Source organism: Aphelocoma coerulescens, chromosome 2 (genome assembly GCF_041296385.1).
Source record: "Aphelocoma coerulescens isolate FSJ_1873_10779 chromosome 2, UR_Acoe_1.0, whole genome shotgun sequence".
Taxonomy (NCBI): Eukaryota; Metazoa; Chordata; class Aves; order Passeriformes; family Corvidae; genus Aphelocoma; species Aphelocoma coerulescens.
Genome location: NC_091015.1, coordinates 53,244,393 through 53,263,937, shown reverse-complemented (window position 1 = coordinate 53,263,937; position 19,545 = coordinate 53,244,393). Strand labels below are relative to the sequence as shown.

The following is a 19,545-nucleotide window of genomic DNA, read 5'->3' as shown; positions in this document are numbered from 1 at the left end:
TGGCCTTTCCATTACACATGTCCATAGAACTCTGAGGAGTTATTTTACCTCAGATAGGCCTAGGTCATGAGCATAGAGACATTTTCAGATTCTCAGGCTTAGGCTAGTTGCATGTTAGTCTCAGAGCCTGACCCACACAAACCTTAGGATTTCATGCAGTAATTGCTGCAGCAGATGGTAAAGCAGCTTCCTCAGCTATAATAATTACATTAATTTACCTTGAATTTTGTCTGATAATTTAGAATCTCTGTGCTCATTTGAAATTTTATTGCAGACAGCTCTTCTTGGCTGGTCTCTTGGAAACTCTTAGCCTGTTTCTGTACTGTCTCCAGCTGCAATTGCAGACTTGGAATAGCTGCAGCACACATTTGAGCCTCCTCTAATTTCTCTTGCAGGTGCTTGTTCTCCTCTCTGAGATTAGAGATGTCAAGCTTCAGCTTCTCCTGTTGCTCTGTTGCCTGTTCTTCCAGTTCTTTGAACCTTTCTGTGGCCTGGGCCAACTGCTCTTCTGCATCCACCTTTTCAGAGGTCAAGGCACAAATCTGAATACCAAGTTCAGCCATATCAGTGTTGGTCCTGTGGAGGAGATCTTTATTTTCTTCATTTTCCACTCTAGCATTTTCCAAATACCGCTTAACCTTAGACAGCTCTTCCTTTAAGTTCATTAAACTACTTTCCAGCTCAGCTTTTTGATGGGCTGTTTTCTCCTGCTCTTTTTTCAGCATCTCTTCCCTTTCTTTACATTGCATCAGTTCTTGCACATGGTTTCGGTTGAGCGACTCACTCTGCTCTTTCAGCTGCTGGACAAGCGTCTTCTGCTCACTCAAGAGAGTCTCAGTGACTGCCAGCTCACCTCTCATCCTCTCTCTCTCATCAGTGGCCTGCTGAAGCTTGACTCGTAGGTCGAGGACTTCTGCCTGCAGCCTGGACACTTCACCTCGGTTGACCTCCAACTGCTCTTCAGTCATGGTCAGTCTGAAGGCCAGCTCTTTTGCCTCCTTCTCCAGGGACGCCGCCTGCTGTAGTTGCTGTTTTTCCACTGATTCCTTTTCTGACGTGAGAGATTCTATAAGTTTTGTCTGATGAAGGCATGTCTTTTCAACACTGAGCTTTTCTATCTCAAGAGTCTCTGCTTTCTTCCTGTACCTTTCAGCTTCTGCTCTTAGCTGCTCACATTGGCTCTCCATGCCCTGCAGTTCTACTTCCTTCTCTGTGAGCTGTGATTGGAGACACTCTTTGCTTTCCTTCAAGGTGTCCAAACTTTTTTCCATTTGTAAACTATGCTGTTTGGCACTCTTCAGCTGTGCTTCAAATGAGGCATAAGACTCCTTGGAGGTCTCTTCTCTTTGCTTTAGCTCTTCATAGTCTGAGCGCAGAGCCTCCAGCCTCTCCTCTAGAATTTGGCTTTGCCTTCTGGCATTCTGCAAGTCTTCATCCAGCTGTTTGTTCTCACTCCGGAGCTTCTTCTCTTTTTCATCAACTGACACCAGGGCATCATCTATTTCACTCTGAAGTTGTTTCTCAGAGGCTCTCAACTTGGCTACATCGGCTTCTAGGGAAGCTTTAGAAGCTTCCAGATTTTTCAGTTTCTCTTCCATCTTCTTCTTAGACTGCTGCAAATTCTCATTCTCTGTTTTCAGTTTCCTGCTCTCCTCATCCAATTCACTCACTGCAGAGTTTTGCTGCTCCATGTGCTCCTCCAGCTCCTTGACTTTCTGCCCAAGATGCTCCTTCTCAGACATGAGTTTCCGGTTTTGCTCCTGAAGGCTACACACAGTCTGACTCACCTTTGTTAAGCGACCCTCCTGTAGTTCAAGTTGCTCTGCTTGTGACTGGGCTTCCTGCTTCAGTGCTCCTTCCCTCCTACCATACTCCTCCTTAAGTTTCTCTTTTTCCTTCCTGGCTTCCTCAAGATTTTTTTCCAGTGAACCCACCTGAGCCAGCGACCCCATTACCTGGGTCTGGAGCTCAGCCATCTCCTTTCCTTTCAGAGTCAGGGCCTTCTGAAGTGCATCCTTTTCCTTTGCCATGGTCTCCAGGCTCCCAATCAGCTTTTCACTCTCTTCTTTGGAGTTAGCAGTGAGGCTACTGTATCTTGATTCCAGTTCCTTCTGTGCCTGTTCTTTCAGCAGCAGCTCCTCCCTTGCTGCTTTCAGCTGAGATGTATGTTCATCATTGAGTCTTTGCATATCTGCCTTTTCCTTTTCTATCTCCTGAATCTTCTCTAACAGTGCCCGTATTTGTAGGGCAGAGTCATACTGGGCTATGGCTTGCTGTCCCTTTTCGTCCAAGGCAGCATCAACTTTTGCAAGGAGGTTGAGGTTCTTCTGTTCTGTGGAACTCAGCTTGGCTTTGAGCTCATCAATGCAAAGATCCTTCACAGCAATCAAAGCCCTAGAGGTCTCCAGCTCCTGATTCGAAACCTGCAATTCTGAGGCACAATCTTCCTTGCTGGTCAACAGCTGCTCCGCCTTTGTTGAGTGCTCCTTCTGCTGCTCCACTGCATTCAGTTCCAGTGACTGTAGGCACTTCTGCAGGTCATGGACAGTGCTCTGAGTGGAGTGTGAGACCTCACACTGCTTCTGTAACTCTGTGATTATCTTTGTCAGCCGGGAGTTCTCCTCACTGTAGTTATTGCTCTTCTCCTTTTCTACCTGTACTTGTTGTTTTTGAAGGCTGACAGTTGCCTGGAGCTCCTGGTTTTCAATTTCCAGCTGGTGAATGCGATCTTGAAGTTCCCTCTGCCTCAGCTCAGCCTGGTCAAGTTCTAAACGCATCTCTTCATAGCCCTCAAGGTGTTCAACATTTAGTGAGTTATTTACGTCAGGGCTGGAAGGAAACTCTTGTGCCTAAATGAACAGAAGGGGAAAAGAAGAAATTTTAAGTAGTATTAAACCTGCACTTAAATGGTGTGTTGAAATGAGAGCAATTCAGGGTCTTAATGTACAGTGACATTGTGTGCTGCCTTCATAGCACTACAAGATATCAACTTCTAGTAAATGGGGCTTGTTTTCCCAAAAGATAAATGAAAACATACCTATCTGCTGGTAGTATATACCTATCTTCTGAACGTATTTTTTTTCTTTTACAAGATTGGCATGTTAAGTTGAAGCAGCTGAGAGACAATTCCCTTTACTTTTAATTAAGTATGCTTTTAGCAGTTTAGCATTTCAAGACTCATAACCATCATAAAACTACAAAGTTCTCTGGAACTATGCCAACCAGAAACCTACCATGACATATAAACACTTATTTGCAATTTGCTTACCTGCAAATAATTGCTCACTAAACTGCTCATGCTGGAACTGCGACTGGGGGGCTTCCATAAATATGCTGAAGATCCAAGCGAGGACAGAGTCCTCCTGTGGATCACACAGAGAAACAATATATAAGGTAAGTCTAAGCACACATATCTGTGTCTTTCTACTTGTATATGTAAGATTTATCTAGTGGTAATTACCACATTAAAAAGGACATAACTGCACCTGCTGTCTTGCCCACACTGAAACTGATGAAATTGATGAAAAATAAGATAGGGCTATCCAAGGCACCTATAAAAGGTGATGGGGCTGGTAGCTGTCACTTCCCACATCCTCAAGAACCAATGCAGCCTTGCTCTAAGGAATTGTATTGCTGTGTGGTGGCTGCTCAACCAGATGGTGGCAGAAAAGGGCCCTAGAAAACTCCCATCGATACAAATGGATCTGGACCAGATCTGGTAGATTTTGTTATACCCCACTTTTAGGTGGGATCACCATTGCTGCAAGTGAAGCACACTGCTTGGCTGTGCAGTCTCAGCTCTTGAAACAGAGGAAGCTAAGAAGATTTCTTCTTGTGCCTCTATAGATGAGAATAGCTTGGGATTTGGGCCTAAACTGCAATTACTGTAAGTCCTGTATTACAGAGCACCATCTCTGATCACTGGTACTCAGTAAACTGAAGGAGAAACAGGCCAATTTGGTCATGGACTAATTACATGGAAAAAGTTTATACCTGCTCAAACACAAGTATTCCTACCTTCAAAAGCAGAAGCTTTTACAGATTCTTCAGCAAGCAGGTGTTTTATGTCCTTGTTAACACAAAATCACAACATGGCTCCATCTTACCTGGCAAATGCCGGCCAAGCAGCATCTAAATCATAGCCTCTTGATGCCAAGTCAAACTGAACATCAGTGAGCTCATACAGTTGACCCACAATGTCAGAACTCATTTTGGAATTCAGAAATGGACTTCTTGCATAGTACCAGTCACTTAAAAACAAACAAACGAGAAAGAAGTAATACTCATTCATAAGCAAAAGAGAAGTAGCAGTTTCTCGTACAAAAAACCCTACATCATTATTCACTCCGCCTCAGAAAAATGACGATACAGTATTCTAAACACAAATTAAAACAGACCCACCAAACAATATCCTATCCTTTCAATGTAAATGAAATTAAACACCTTTATTTAATTCCACATAAATATCTTTATAGGAGTACCTGCACAAAATATTTTTTCCTGTAGTGCTTGGGCAAATCCCTGACAATACAAAATATGTGCTATGCACTGGGTAATCACACAGTAAATACCTAAATCACACATTTAAAACATCAAAAATAAGGAACAGAAAGCAGCAACCAGAGTTAAATACATTGTGAAAATAGCTGGCTTTTTCTTAAAGCCCTAGCAGCGTCCCTCCAACCAAATACAAACTATACTTGTGAGTTTCTTGGCCAAGGGCAAGTTGTTCCTCTGTGTGACCATCCAGAGATATATGCAAATGCTTTCTGGGGCTTTGTGCAACACATCCAAATTAATCCTCTCTCATGATGAACAGCCCATCAAACCCAGGACCTTCAATACTTATAAACACAACACCTTTGAAACCGATGTACAGAAGCACCAGTGCAACCCACTCCACACATATTTAGCTGTAATAACTTTCAATCTTTACCAGCCCAAGATAGGTATGAACCAGTGACCCAGGACAAAAGGTCTATGATCCTTCATATCCTATTACCAGCTCTCTAAGCCAAACATTTGGAAGCATTTCAATTTCTTTCAATAGCTACTAGGTGATGTTGCTTGATCACACTGAGAAAACACCTATTAGTTAAAAAAGCAGTTTGCTATTCACCTGGTCACTTTGGTGTTCATAAAACATTGCTGCAAGGTGTCTGCTAGCCTTTGGTGAACCAGGGAGTAACGAAGAAATGCTCTTCCTTTTCCAAGAGAGGTTCGTAGCTGGAGGGGAGAAACCACAAGAAAAGAAAAGTCTAAATATCATTTGTAATAACGTAGAGACATTGCCAGAAAAGCCCACACAGCAACACAAAAATATAGTAAGCCACTGTAAAGGAAAAAGTTTTAATGGAAACCAGTAAGAACCTTTTCCTAAGTCTGTCATTGGATGGATTTGTTTCTACGCTGACTGTTGTCCACTTTATAATTATATAAAAGGCATCACAGGACCAATGAATCATCTAATATATTGAGTCCAGACTATGCTAAGGACACTTGACAATATAAGGCAAATCTCAATGTGCCCAGCAAAGGCAGAAGTGACTGCTTAAGTTACTTAAGATGCATATGGCCACAGCTGGACAGATTTAGTCATAGAACAAAGATGTACACATATAAAAATATACATCCCCATGGACACTGTAACCCCAGACAACGCAAAAAGCCTTTCTTAATACTTAGCCGTTAAGTTGATTAAAATCTAATTCTTTCTTCAGACCAAGAACAGCTGCATGACCAAAATTTAATGGATTTTTTTATGAAGACAGCTGTTAAATCAACATAAGGGGGATCACAAAGCTCAGTACTGAATTTTGTTATAGCTATTGACTTGGGGAATTGATGTTTTATTTTTACATCTGAACCATTTTCTGTCCTGCAAAATAGTGAAACACTGAATAGTTGTGTTTTATTTCTTCTTTCTATCAAAGTCAGTAATCAATTTAGGAATGGGAAAGGAGCATGATGAAAGAATTTCTCACCAAACTGCTCATCCAACTAACAAAACAAATACATTTATGATGTAAAATAGATGCCAAGACAAATAATAGAGAGGCTGAGGCACAAGATAGTAGGTTACTGTAACTTTACTTGGAAAATTAGTGTGAAACAAGGCTCAAAGGCCACACAAGCTTTCTCTCTGGCTGATCAGTATTCCACTGTGGTGAAATACCCTCATCTTCCTTGTTTTTGCTGTTACTGCGCTTCTACTCTGAAGTAACACAGGTTCTTCATTTAGCTCAGTAACCCACTACGTACAAAAATGTTCCTTATAAATGTAACCTGAATGAAATGTGAAGCAAAGAAAGCAACACTTTTTACTGATTTTTGGTTTGAATTCTATAGCATACAAAGTGCAAAATACCATGGTCCCTAAACAGGAAGTATCCCACAAACAGCAAATTTAATTTACCAACTGGATTTCGCCCTCATTCACCCTGCAGACATCTGAATATTTCTTCAGGGAGATGCTATTCCTACTCTGTGCACAGAAGCTTACAAGTGTTTTTTCCTAAGTAGGCATATTTAGTGAATATCTTAAGAACTGTCAAAAAAATCCCAAACTCTGGAAGCCACAGAATTAATCCTATCCTTATTCCCATTGTTTTTTCAATTTAAATTGCATTGCCTTCTTTAAGCAATATGGAGAGACCAGAACAAATGTACATAATGAGAAGTAGAGGAAAATATTTACATATATGCAATTACAAGTAGCTGAAGACTATTTGACTAGGAAGCAAAAGCATGCCACGTCCTGGAGCCCTGCTAGAAATCAGGGAGGCACAGTGTCTGGTATTGACAGTGTTTCCATGTTGACAGCAAACACTGCAGTTAAGGTGCAGTGTATGGCTGTAAAGATTTGGAAAGATGTGTATTTAGTGTAATCACCTTTTGAAAGGGAAAGAGGAATGACCAGAACTCACTGCTCACCTACTGCTCTCAAGAATAAGGCCCTCTGCTTAATTAACAGATAACAGTTTCCAGGGCGTTCTTATTTGCTTCCTTGCCCCACCTGTCTAGCACACCGTGCACCCTAATGTTAGAAGCACTGCAGGCAGAACAGAAGAGGCATTATGCTGTCTAATGTTTGACCGTCCTTAAAATTAACTATTACTCTTTCTTTTTTGTTCACCTCCACCTTTGAAGGTCAACTAGTATTGTTCAGTGAGCAAATAGAGGACATTTGGAAACCTTTATGTTCTATCCAGCCAGGTTCAAAAATTTGCTGCTGATTTCTGCCTGTAATGAAGGGGAATAACAAACATATATTTGTGTCATGTGTCATTTAATTTCTGGGCCCGAGTCTGCCAGCTCAGTTACCTGAAACCAATCACTGATTCCTCTTTTAAGAGTTTATATTCCTAAACCACAAGTTAATAAAGATTAAAGAAACCTTCCACAAGCTAATTTCTATGACTGCACAGAAACTGAAGTAGAACATATCCTGCTTCCAAACTATAATTTTTTATATTGTGCTAACAATTTAACAGCCAGAGGTACTGTAAAAGGAAAAAGTAGAGCAGTCTTTACATGTGGCAATATGCAGGTGATACCACAGGCAACAGACTGTTGAAGACTACAGCACAGCCACCTTTGCAGAGAAATCAGAGTGGCTCCTGCTACTGAGAATTTAGGGGCCACTATCTATAGTCAGAGGATTTTTCCTGCAGCAGCGGCTACTGTCCTTACTTCTCTGGTTGTCCTGCAGTGGGAAATCCAACCCAAATTTCTGTGCCTCTCCCCTCTTTTCCTGCCCACTGGTAAAGCAAACTGAAGCCCTTCCTCAGATTGCTCACCTTGGAACAGCAAAATTCAACACTGTGAAAGTTGCAAAGAAAAGGAAGAAAGGTAGGAAGCCCAGAACCTGCCTCTGCTGCAGTATCATGGCTCTCTTTCAGATGAATCAAAACAACATTATCTAGAGCTGCTGTGGAAGAACTCCCAAGAGAATAGAAAAATCTGCTGTAAATAGTAACTTGCCAATCCAAGTTAGCACTGCTCACAGATAATAGAAGTGAGCACCAGGACAACACTGGCCAGCACCACCACACCACCGCCTCTTCCACCCACAAGGAAAATCTTCTTCAAACGATTCTAAAGACTCAGACAGGATCAACACAGAAAGCTTCTCACAGCTTTTACATCACCCACAGATTGAGCTGAAGCTATAACATGGTTTTTATTACTATCTAAATCTAACAGGAACAAGGCTTTTTGTGCTGTTCCTGACAGCTTACCCAAGGGAATAATGACAACCATCCCATGTCATTCCATCATGCTATTTCACACGGAGGAACAGAGTTGAGACAGAAGATGAAATTGCTGCTCTCAGTCAGTCAACTTTACGGACCAGTTAAAAAGTCTTAAGAAAAGTCAAATATGGTGAACTTTTCATCTTACACTTAAGAGTCAAATCCTGCTGTAAGCTGTGCTGAAGATGGTATGCTCTACTCTTGACTCAATTTCTCATTTCTTTTCAAGAGAAAATGGCACTAAGTTTATGAAAAAGCAGGGCACAACCAGAGACAAACAGGTTCATTCACTTGTGTCTTTGAAACAGGAGTCAGGCCTTCTAATCCTACATAATTTGGTGCCCTAGTAGAAAAGGAAATCTTGCATTTTTATACCTTATGTGAGAAAAAAAAAATCCCCAAGGTTTTTTTGCTATGTGTTAAAAGCAGCGTATTTTTTCTGGTTTGTTGCTTCTGCTCTCTGAAAAGACATGGCAAAACAAAACCCACATATTCTGATGCTTAACTGATATACTTACTTCTGTAATAGACTTGACAAAGCGGATTCCATCATTAGCTCCTTTGATTTTTGCCAGGCAGTCACAGAAATAATCCCAGTAGTCTTTTCTGTTCCCCAGCAATGTGCTTTTTTCTTTCTGGTCAAACTTAAACCAGGAAAACAAAATACAATGAGCAAAATTTAAATAGAAATATACTTATATATAGCTACTTGAAATTCTGTTCCTCTCCCAGCAGCATGTGCTTTCATGAGTCCTCTTAGCTTTAGCCAGTGTATTCACAAAGGAAAGAGACACTGCACTGTACTGATGCAATCCAGCAGTTACAAAAGCTACTTTACTGACAGTAAGAGATAATAATGTTCTGGTGCTCTTTAAAATACAGACATCCATTCAAAACTGCTGCAACAAAGATTTGCAGCAGATTCTGCAGCTGTTCAAGAGCAAAGCACTAACAGCCAGCTGCTGAGAGACCTGCAATCAAGTGTGCCAGTAGCGCACATGTATGTACCAGAAAAACCTGCTCTAGATAAATCACCTTTAGAGCAGCAATGCAGCAAGGATATGGACTGCACCTTGGACCATTCAGATCCCAAAAGAATTTTCAGTTTCTGCTGGAGCCTCTGCAATCCCATTAAAACTCCTTTGCCTAGATTAAGGCTACATTAGCATGTCTTTGCTGCAATCACTGACATGATTACAGTATATGTGGACACCACACTATGCAAACTGAATTTCAGTTTGCCCAGCAGTGTCCTCTTTTACTTAAATTTAAAGGGTGGACAAAACACAACATTCCAGATTAAAAATCAGCCTTTTGTATTAAGCCTTTCATACAACAACAAAAAAATTTTCAAAGTGAAATTGCTGAAATTCTATAAATTACTCACACCACTACATTTTGCACCACGAACAGTTTACTAGTATTTATTTTGCATTAAAATGTCAAGATCTCATTACCACAGTTTTTTCAGGATAACTTAGCAAGATAGATCTTTAAAATCAAGCTCAGATCTTTCAAATCAATACAGAAATGCCTTACATTTCTCAATCAAACTACCAGCACTGCCTTGTGATTACATTTATTTATTTTCACTTGAAATAAGTATAATAGGCAGCACACATTTCAGTCCACTTATCACACACAACAAAAAAATAAATACAAAGAGAGAATCAGCTGGATATTTTGATTACTTGAGTTAAACCCCACATACTGAAGAGGAAGTAAGAGAAAACAAGGCCGAGCTTTGCTGGTAGATTACAAATACACAAATCACTTTTTACCTGTAAAAGGTACTCAAGCTTGTAGGAGAATTTTTGCAAGTTGACACTGTCATCTGTGATCGGTTCACCTCCTTCTTTAAATTCTTTACTTAATTCAGTCACTGCATCTTTAAAACAAGACATCAAAATAGTTAACTAATGCAAAGGATATCTAGCACTGCATCCATAAACAACTAAATGAATACTTTCTACATGGACATTATGCATGTGGACTCATTTCCTTTTAGCTGAAATGTCTTAACAACAGTATGAAAAAATGACTGCTATGCTTCCAATTTAAGACCACCTATAAGAAAACAGGAGTTCAAGCTGTGTCAATTTGTTGTACGGATTATTTCTTCTTAAAAAGACACTTAGTACTTCTGACACTTAACAAAACCTGCTAACAGACAATTGCTAATTGCTACCTCAGCAGAGGGAAAAGAAATGACTTTTTGCTATCTCATGTGCACATTAAGGTATTGCCACAGGACAAACAGAATTCTGATTAGAAAGGACAAAGCATGTAATCTGCTAAAGGGGATCAGTAACACGAGAACAGTCGTTCAGTCAGCACATTTATCTTCTCCATGCTTTATTCAGGAAGGTTCAGCTTGTGCTGGTTACAAACACAAATGAAAAAAAAAAATTTACACAAAAAATAAGCATACAGCAACTCTTCCCTAAAATATACACCCATAGTGGGTGAGGAAATCTCAAGTCAAAATACACTCTACTGTCCCCCTGGGCACTCTAGCTCCAAAAGGATGTACTTCTCAACATCAGAAATTACTGATTTTGAGTTTGCTTTCAACTTTGGTTTTATACTTATTTCAGGTGACTGAGTGAGCTTTAGCTCCCAGTCCCGCTTGATAACCTGTTGCAAATTAAAACTTCTTGTCAGCAGGCACATAGATCTCCTTTTTTATGTTACAAGAAGATCTAGATTCTCAGCTTTGGTGCATATACCTTACAGTTAATAAAAATTAAAAGGAAAAATATCTGAATCTTGGTATAAGCAGCTGAGTAGGACAGAAAGAGAGCAGCAAAACTGTTATGAATCTGATGCCAATTCTGCCTGCAGCAGAACTGTTGAAAATGAGATTGGCTAGTTCTAGTGGAAGACAAGTTAGGCTCCACTGCAGCAAGAACAGCAGGTGTTATTCTCTAGCACTCTTCCTCTGGGTCTCCTTTCCCAGCTAGGTTTGGCCTCCTGATTTTTCCCCTTCCCACATTAGCAACAACTCCACACCAGCTTCCCATCAAGGAAGCCTGAGTTTTAGGCCTTTTCTCCTTACTTCACATAAAGTCCTGTAACTCTCTGCATGCCGATGAAGTACTAGCTCACAATGCACCCCCCCCCCACACACACCTTTCTTTAAATTGTAAAACCTATTTCTTCTCTTGTATGTTTAAATTTGCAGGATTTAAGAATTCAGAGTCCTGCAGATGGTACAGCACTTGTCTCACAAAAAAAATTCATCACGTTGCACACCTTGAATTATGTTGCTACAATTGCTGCTGGAAGGAGTTACACAATTGAAAACACAACTCCTACTCTCTGTTATCTAAAACCCAGAGGATGCAGTCCAGCCTCCAGAATGTATCTGTCAGCATGTACCTTGCAAGTCTCTGATAATCCGCTGCAGCTGGCTTTCACCACTAGTTGCTGCCATCTTGGAAACAAAAGGAACTCCCCTTCTGGGCTGTTAACCTTTTCATCCATCTAGATAAAAACAGCAGCGTTCATAGTCTTGATGACCATTGGGTTGATGCTGATTATTCTTCTCTGTGACATCTGCAACTGTAAAAGTCAAAAATAAAATGAAAGTCTTTATCAGCTCAAATGAGTAGCAGAGAGGTGCTTTGGCATTTTAGATCCTGTTGAGTAATGAATTCCAAGGCCAACCCTTTTCCAGGAATCTCCTTAATATTTTCTTCTAGTTTTCACTTTCCATTTCAGTTATTTCTTCAGTTATATCTTACAAAACTACCAAGCAAACCTCAGAGAGCAATTTTCTCTGGCTGGAGTTACAACAGAGTTGGTGGTACAGTCCAGCTCTGGCTGGCATCTCATCCAATCTATCTTGTGATCCTGAGGGAGGTTCCAATGACACATGATTTTCCCTCCCCAAAGCCTTGCCAGATCTTCCCTACAGGTTGCAGAGTAAAAAGATAAAACCATTTCAGAAAGACTTTAAAGACACAGACTAGGCATGGGCCAAGGAGTCCAAAATGATGCATGCTTGACTCTCTGGCACCGGAGCATACTTTTAATGTGCAAGAGCTACTAAAAGCTTTAGTACTGGAGCGTGATTTCAGCACCTCTCAGCCCCTTCTCAGAACTCACTGTTCCCTACACATGTAAGATGACACCACTTTATTTTAAGCTCTCTTACAGTATCCTTGGCTGGATAACCATACCTTGCACCACCTTCTTTGCTTAGAGTGAGTTATACTTGGCACTCACAGAAAATCTTTCTTAAAGTAAAATTAATTGAAAGCCTCAAACACTTTACTAAAACAACCATGCCTGGGGATGCAATCTTTCCAACGCTAATCTGGGAACAACCATTCAAAGAAAAAAGCCACATAGAAACTACGTAGGGAACTTACTAAGCATCCTGTTCAAAGTTTGTTCAGAATTCTGTCTGCAGAGGTACGGCCAAAGTTTCAAGGAAACACAACACCCAAAGTACCAAATCTTTAGAAAAATTGCTGTTATGCTTTTGTTATAATTCAAGCTGAACTACAATGAAATTAAGTTGCAATTAAAATCTTACAAACTTTTGAATCTAATGTGATTAGGTCACATTATTGTATCTCCTTTCTCTTTCCTTTCTTTCACTCCCAAAAGAGCTAAATTGGCATGGCTGAAGTAGGCGTCTGAATTAATCAAATGGATCATCCTTCCTACCCTATGTATTAAGGTATTGTTAGGAAGTGATCCTGATGTGACCCCATATTCTTTTCTGTTTGAAACAAAGCAAACATTAACAAAGCCATAGAGACAGAAATACATTAAGCATAAAGAGAAGGCTGAAACTATGCTTACTCGTGTGTTTCTCTGCTGTCTCTGCTTCGTTACCTGCTAGTTTCCATTTCCATATCTTGATGGCAGTTGTTATGTTATGACATAAGTGTCATGTGGACCATGTCCTATCTGGGGAAGGGCCTTGGCCTGCAAAATCCCTACCACAGCTGATTGCTTCAGGAACAGAAGGCCAGAACAGCATAGACCACCTGACCTGTGCTGCCAAACACAATTTTTTACCTTAAATCAACAATGTGACATACCCAAGATTCCTATTGTGATTCTAGGGAGTGACCATACAAAGTGCCACACTTCCTGGCTACTTGGTGAGTTTGGGTACTACTGAAATAAAGCAAGAGTAACAAACTCAGTGAGTCAATGTTTCCTTTTTTAAGCACACACAGTAATATCAGCCGTATCTGTTCGGTTTGGCAACTGTTACAGAAAGGAGCTTAAGCCAGAAGATTGTGCCTTGTGGGCAATGGAAGCCAGAAAGTGTGACCAAACCAACTGCTTTCCTCACACAAAGAGGGAAAAGAGCAAGGACCAACAAGAGGCTCCTGCCTGTGCTTCCCAAAGGCCAGAACAAGCTCCCATGCAAGGCTCCAGAGATGCAAAGGCACTGCAAGAGGCATGCCAGGAAAACAGTGACCAGGCCAGCTGCAGGCACGTACAGAGAGCCTGGAAGAGTAGGCAATTGGGAATTGAGCCTTTATTTTGCAATAACCAGCAGGGAGTGGGACACTGGGCATCCTATGGCAGCCAGGCACAGCATGGGACCTTGTCAAGCGCTAATTCCCAGCAGGGTGCACAAGTAGACATTCACTGGAAGAGGACTGAGGCAGTTCAGAGTTTCCCCAGCCCCATTAGCATTGCTTAAGTCAGTGTGTTTGCCCAGAAGTCACAAATAAATGACGACTGGGTGCACAACAGCTCAGCAGCACAGTGCAAGAGAGGGCTGTGTGCTCCCAGTGGTTGATAACTGCTGTGCCAAAGCAGCCCAAGATATACATCTTTATTTCTGTTTGGATCTCCTAGGCAGAATGTGAGAATCCTGAAAAGAAGCCACAACTCAGCAGGAGGCATGAAGCTGCACAGCCCACTCCTCTGCCTGCTCCCTGTCACGTCTTTTCTCAATACCTGGAGCAAGGTCTCACAGTTTCCCCTTCCTTGCATCAGTTCCCACAGATGAGACATGCATTTAGCCCCTTCTCTTCCCAGAGGTGAAGGGGATCTTTTGACCTGGGCTATGGCATAGGGCAAACGTGCTGAAACTTCTACTTGCCTTCTCCTCTACAAAATGGGGAGAAAGATACTTCTCCCCTCTGTGGTCCTTCCAGAGGTGTTCTTAGAAAACACAGGTGCAGAGCTCTCATTTCCTATGGCAAAGAAAGCTGATAATGTATCTTAACTGGTTTCCCGAGATTACAAAATAGGAAGAGCTTCCGTAAACACCTGATCTAGTCCTTCCTGATCACAGAACATTTTGCCCAGAATTCCTTAGAGCACATCACTGTTCCTCCAGCATTTCCTATCCTACTAAAACCTGTAAATACTTGCTTTGTGAAAACAGCATGATACATTCCTCAGGCACAAGTGACCCACTGTGGGTCAAAAGCTTTCTGGATGATGCATTGTTACCTCTTATATAACAACACTGGACTGAGGCTGATGGCATTAACTTGCCCAGAACTGCTGAGCTGCAATGACATCAGTGCAGCTACACTAAGGACCTGGCACAGAGGACGCAAGACAGGGCATGCCACCAGTCCCTCCTCGCACTCCTGGGCCATGCCTGCTGATCTCTGAAGGTGGTTCCTGCCTTCCCTGATGGCATAAGTGCTAGTGTGGGGGTGGCAATCTTCTTTACAGAGGAGGATATCCTGGAGATTAAAGAAAGAAGCAGAAAGGAAATAGCCCACATACAGGAAAAGATTTACCTGAAGGGGAGTGAGACACATATAAAACAGGCAACAAAATGTAATAACTGTAATTAAACTGGTTAGTGAAGTAGCTACAATGACCTACTTTTAATCTGATTCTATAAAATTTATCTTCATTTTCTACACCATGTCTGCATCTCCAGCAGCTACCCTTTTAGGTCAATTTTGGCCAACCTTGAGAGAAGGCAATCATCTTCAAAATATTACACTTCTCCATGTGCAATCAAAACAGGAAGCAGGGAGGATGCCCATGAGCAGAGTGTCTCTGCATTGTTAAAGGCTACAGTGAGACTTCCATTATAACCTGATATCAGAGAATCCACTCCCCACCCAAGTGCATTTTCAGTGTGCACTAAGAGCAGAGCTCACACTGCAGACTTGCTGTAATTCAGCTAAACAGTAAATCAGATTTGCAAAAACTATACTTTGGAAACCAAGACCCACTACTTTCTACTGCTTATGGAAATACTTCCTGTTAATATGACTACTCTGGACTAGTCATTCCAAACAAGGGCACTTCATCACATGGCCCCAAATGGTATCACAAGACCTTTAATTATTTGGTGCCTGCAATCCTACGCCTTTTCTAACATTCTATATGAAACAAAACAGGCAAGTGAGGATACTTAGACAAATCCTATGTTTGTGAGTCACAGCTTTAACTGTATTATTCCCTTGTGTAGTGTGAACATGGTATGCTCTATAAAAGCAGATACTGATTGATAACTGCAAGGTACACTGGAAAAAAAAAATCCTTAACAACCTACCTGGTCATACAGTTGGCTACAAGACACACTGACAAAAGACACTGAATGCAAACCTCAGGGAGAGATGAAGGAAGAACTGGGAAAAGAAAGTCCCTAACTCTCAGGATTGTAACAGCACTGATTTAGTTAACTAATTTCATTCCAGTAACTGTCTGAAAAAACTACTTCGTACTTTGTTGTTGCAGCAAACATAGAGCCCCAGTGAAATTCACGGCAGCTGTGCTGCAGCTTTTCTCATTTTGTACCATGCAGGCACACAGAGCTGCACATCCATAAAGCTGAAGAACTATTTGCTGGAAGTAAGGGTCTGAGGTATAAAAAAGACAGCGTGGTTCTTCTGTCATGCACACACATGTGCTTCTTACTGGGCAACTCAACTGTTTGTGCTTTAACACTCCATACAAAGATACATGACTGGACTGTATTAAATAGAAGGATTAAAAGCAAAAGGCAGGCACAGTCTGAATGACAGCTAGGGTTTCCACTCCGAGAAGTGAAATCTTTTTAAATTAATTTTTTCCCTTAATTTTCTACATCAGCAAATCTTCACATTTCAGTGACAAAAATATGGTTTGCGAATATAAACAATTAACAATAAAAGACATCTCGCAGAAAATACGTGTCTAGAAAAACAAATTCTCTGAGTATCATAACATAGAGGAAGAGAATAACTAGATGAAGTGCATAAAAACATTCACATATTTTGCAAATGCTTGGCAGAGAAGGAGCATTTTTATAGTTAAAAACTCCTTACAGTAAAGCCTTTTTGTGGGAAGGCTCTTGTGCTCTAGGAATATTTGCATTTTACAACATAAAAACACAAACTAATGACATTCATAAAATACTGCTTGTACCCCTAACCTGACAGAAAAGACTGACACAAAAGAATCAGTAAAGTTTTATAAACTTTTTGTGCAGTCTTCCCTATTCTATGGACAACTGACCTGCATTCCACCCCTATTCCTTGAATTTACAACCTCTTTTTAGAAAAAGATCAAAGCTAGGCAACAGACAAGAGTATACAGTGGCAGGGTAAGAACTCCACGAGACAGAGTTAAGTTTTAACCTTGAGTGGACAAAGCTGGCAACCCTACCAAATTTTTTTAATGCTGTACCTACAGAACTGGATCTCCTCTCTAACCTGGCTTAAAACCCTTTAATACCCTACACTGTACTTTGCCAAACAGGACAGATGCATCAGACCAGGGACACAGATTCCTCACTTGGAGAATAGTGTTTTGTCTCCGATATTCCTTCACATCAATAACTGCTGAAAAACATGAACTCAAATGACCACTTTCTGCAAACAACACTGAGGGATGAGCTAGTACATATCTCACAAAGACAACCTTGTCTCAGCCCTATCTCATGATGACAGAACTTCCCTGTTTGAGGAAGCAGTCAGTTTACAAAGAGAAGAGCTCTCTTCTGATAACAGGAATTGAACAAGTATCGCTTTTAACAAACTTGTCTGCCCTTTTCCCTTAGGACACGCCAGACCTCACGCCATGTCAGGAATGCTATACCTTGTTTACTAACATCTATCAATTAACCCAACCATAACTCTCCCAGAGACTTGTTTCTCCACAGCTGATCCCATCCTCTTTCACTCTCCCTGGGAGAAGGTACCCCTGCTGTCTCAATGGCTATATGTGAGCTGAAAAGACAGAATTAATTCAAAAGTGAAAGGGTTTTTTTCCCCTCTTCATGCTCTTATTCTCCTAAACAATTCTCCCTGTGTCCCTCCCTGCCACAAAATCTGCTCTTTCTCTCTACAACTCACACAACTATTTAAATGTCTTACACGTTCTCCAAGCCAGGCACATGACACTCAGGTGCTACTCTGAGGAGCACCACATGGACACCTACAGAAATAGAAACACCAGAGGACTTCCAGCTGCAGAGGAGCATTTGGCGATTCATGACACTCAACTCATTCATCGCACAAGCTTGGAGACTTCAAAGAATCTCATATTTTTCAGGTCTCCAAAATTGGTCTCTGGGCCTTGTTAATTTCCTCAGCAAGGCTGGCCTGACTATAGTACCTCAGCCACCTCTGAGACTTCGGGATAGTTAAAAGCAACAACCATTACATCCCGGCTCTGAGTGGGACCTTTCCTTAGCAGCAATTTTACCTCTGTATATACCGGTGCACACTGTCCCTCCAAGCTGAGGTTTCAGAAGTACTTGAAAAGGCTTCCTCCAGCTAATGGTTTTGGGAAGTCTGGCAGATGGGTGTTGAGTCTTGCCCACTTGTAGCACCTCATGCGTCCTCCCTCCAGCCAGCAGCTCCTTAGGATAACTCTTGGCCTATATGCAGTTCCCAGTGAAATACCAACATGCAACACTGAAAATTACAGGTCTTGACCACACACATGTAGACCAAATAGAGGGCGAGGCAAGCAAAAACCACGCTGAGACAACCCAAACTGACAGGCCACTGAGTCATGCTGCCCCAGAGTCAACAGAAAGAATTCTTGTTTTCCTTCCTCTGTAGCAGGAAGTATGGAGTATTTCTTGTCTGCCTCTGTTCTTGTGAGTTTTCCAGTGAAGGTCACCATTTTGGGGGGAAGGGGAAATTTCAGAGTGACAAATCCCAAAGATTAGGAAGCACTTGGAGGAGAGGCCTGTATGAGACTGTCATACTGGGTGAATAGGAAGAGACAGGCCCACAGATGACGCAGGCTTGGCACGAGCCCAGTTATTCGGGATACCCTGATCCAACCGGTTCACTTTCGAAACCTAAACTGGCTTGTAGCAGTAGCAAGACCTTTCCTATCTTCATCCTTCTTCCCAGCAGGCCTCATTCAGGTGTTGTTTTTAAATATCTGCTGAGGTCACTAAACCACCAACCAACACAGAATACTGTGATCAGCAAAAATACTAAACCGAAGGAAGGGCATACAAGTCAAGGTCCTGTGCTTGCACTGAGATCCGGGCACTTTGCATAAAAAGTTCTGCTCCTCCTACCAGTGTCAAAAACTGTAAAACCACTGTCAGAATGCATCTGGACAAAGGATTTTAAATTATTACTATTACAGAATTTTTGGACACAAACAGCCACTACTCCGTGGACAAACTGAAATTACTACATCAAAATATGAACTGGATTAGATACAAGCTGCTAAAGTTTCCTTGCACTGGCAAAACCAACCAAACAAACAAACACACAGTAATACAAACAAATAAATAAAAACAATAACGTGTAACAATAAAAACACTTAGGGCTCTTAGAGTTCCCTTAAGTTTAATAATCTCAAAAACATGTGAAGAACACTGGAAGGTTTTGGTGTTTACTTGACAAATAGACGATTGTTTATTTTTAAATGTGATCAACTAAGAAAAACAAATAACAATTTGGGTTAAAAAAATTTCAGCACTACTTTTTCTTGGGTCCACTGAATAATTTCTGCAATTTTACAGACTTTACATCTTGACTAGTTTTCTCTCCCTAGTTGTTTCTTTATGTCTTTATCACTCACCAAACAAGTCTTAGAGGAACCTAGCCTCCAGGATGTTACAAAAAATTCCTATTCCTTTTATGTAACCCTCTAGCAGTGGAGAGAGGGACTGCAAATATAACACACTCTTTCGCTGTTATCAAATGGTGTACATAAGAGACTCCTTTATACATGAAAATCAGGCTCCATAACTAACAGGCTCCTGAGGAGTAGTAGCGAAACCATGTTTACAACAAATGCTGTCAAATATATATACGACAGATATATATCTACACACTACAAGAAGCAGAGCAAAATTGACTATCACTTGTTTTGCACCGCACTA

General features: G+C 41.2%; 1 protein-coding gene across 5 annotated transcripts in view; it reads right to left on the bottom strand.

The window, feature by feature from the left end:
* The window catches only part of FYCO1 (FYVE and coiled-coil domain autophagy adaptor 1), a 46,013-nt gene that overhangs the window by 25,005 nt on the left and 1,463 nt on the right, over nucleotides 1-19,545 (bottom strand). For 4 of the 5 annotated variants that reach the window (XM_069007478.1, XM_069007479.1, XM_069007480.1 and 1 more), the window contains exons 2-8: nucleotides 11,637-11,819; nucleotides 10,037-10,143; nucleotides 8,774-8,899; nucleotides 5,120-5,226; nucleotides 4,107-4,250; nucleotides 3,269-3,362; nucleotides 219-2,849 (exon numbers count right to left, since the gene is read on the bottom strand). In XM_069007478.1, coding sequence (XP_068863579.1) covers nucleotides 219-2,849; nucleotides 3,269-3,362; nucleotides 4,107-4,250; nucleotides 5,120-5,226; nucleotides 8,774-8,899; nucleotides 10,037-10,143; nucleotides 11,637-11,691 — 3,264 coding nt within the window. In that variant the 5' untranslated portion in view covers nucleotides 11,692-11,819. The remainder of the gene's footprint in view (nucleotides 1-218; nucleotides 2,850-3,268; nucleotides 3,363-4,106; nucleotides 4,251-5,119; nucleotides 5,227-8,773; nucleotides 8,900-10,036; nucleotides 10,144-11,636; nucleotides 11,820-19,545) is intronic. The other variant, XM_069007482.1, reaches the window with a different exon arrangement.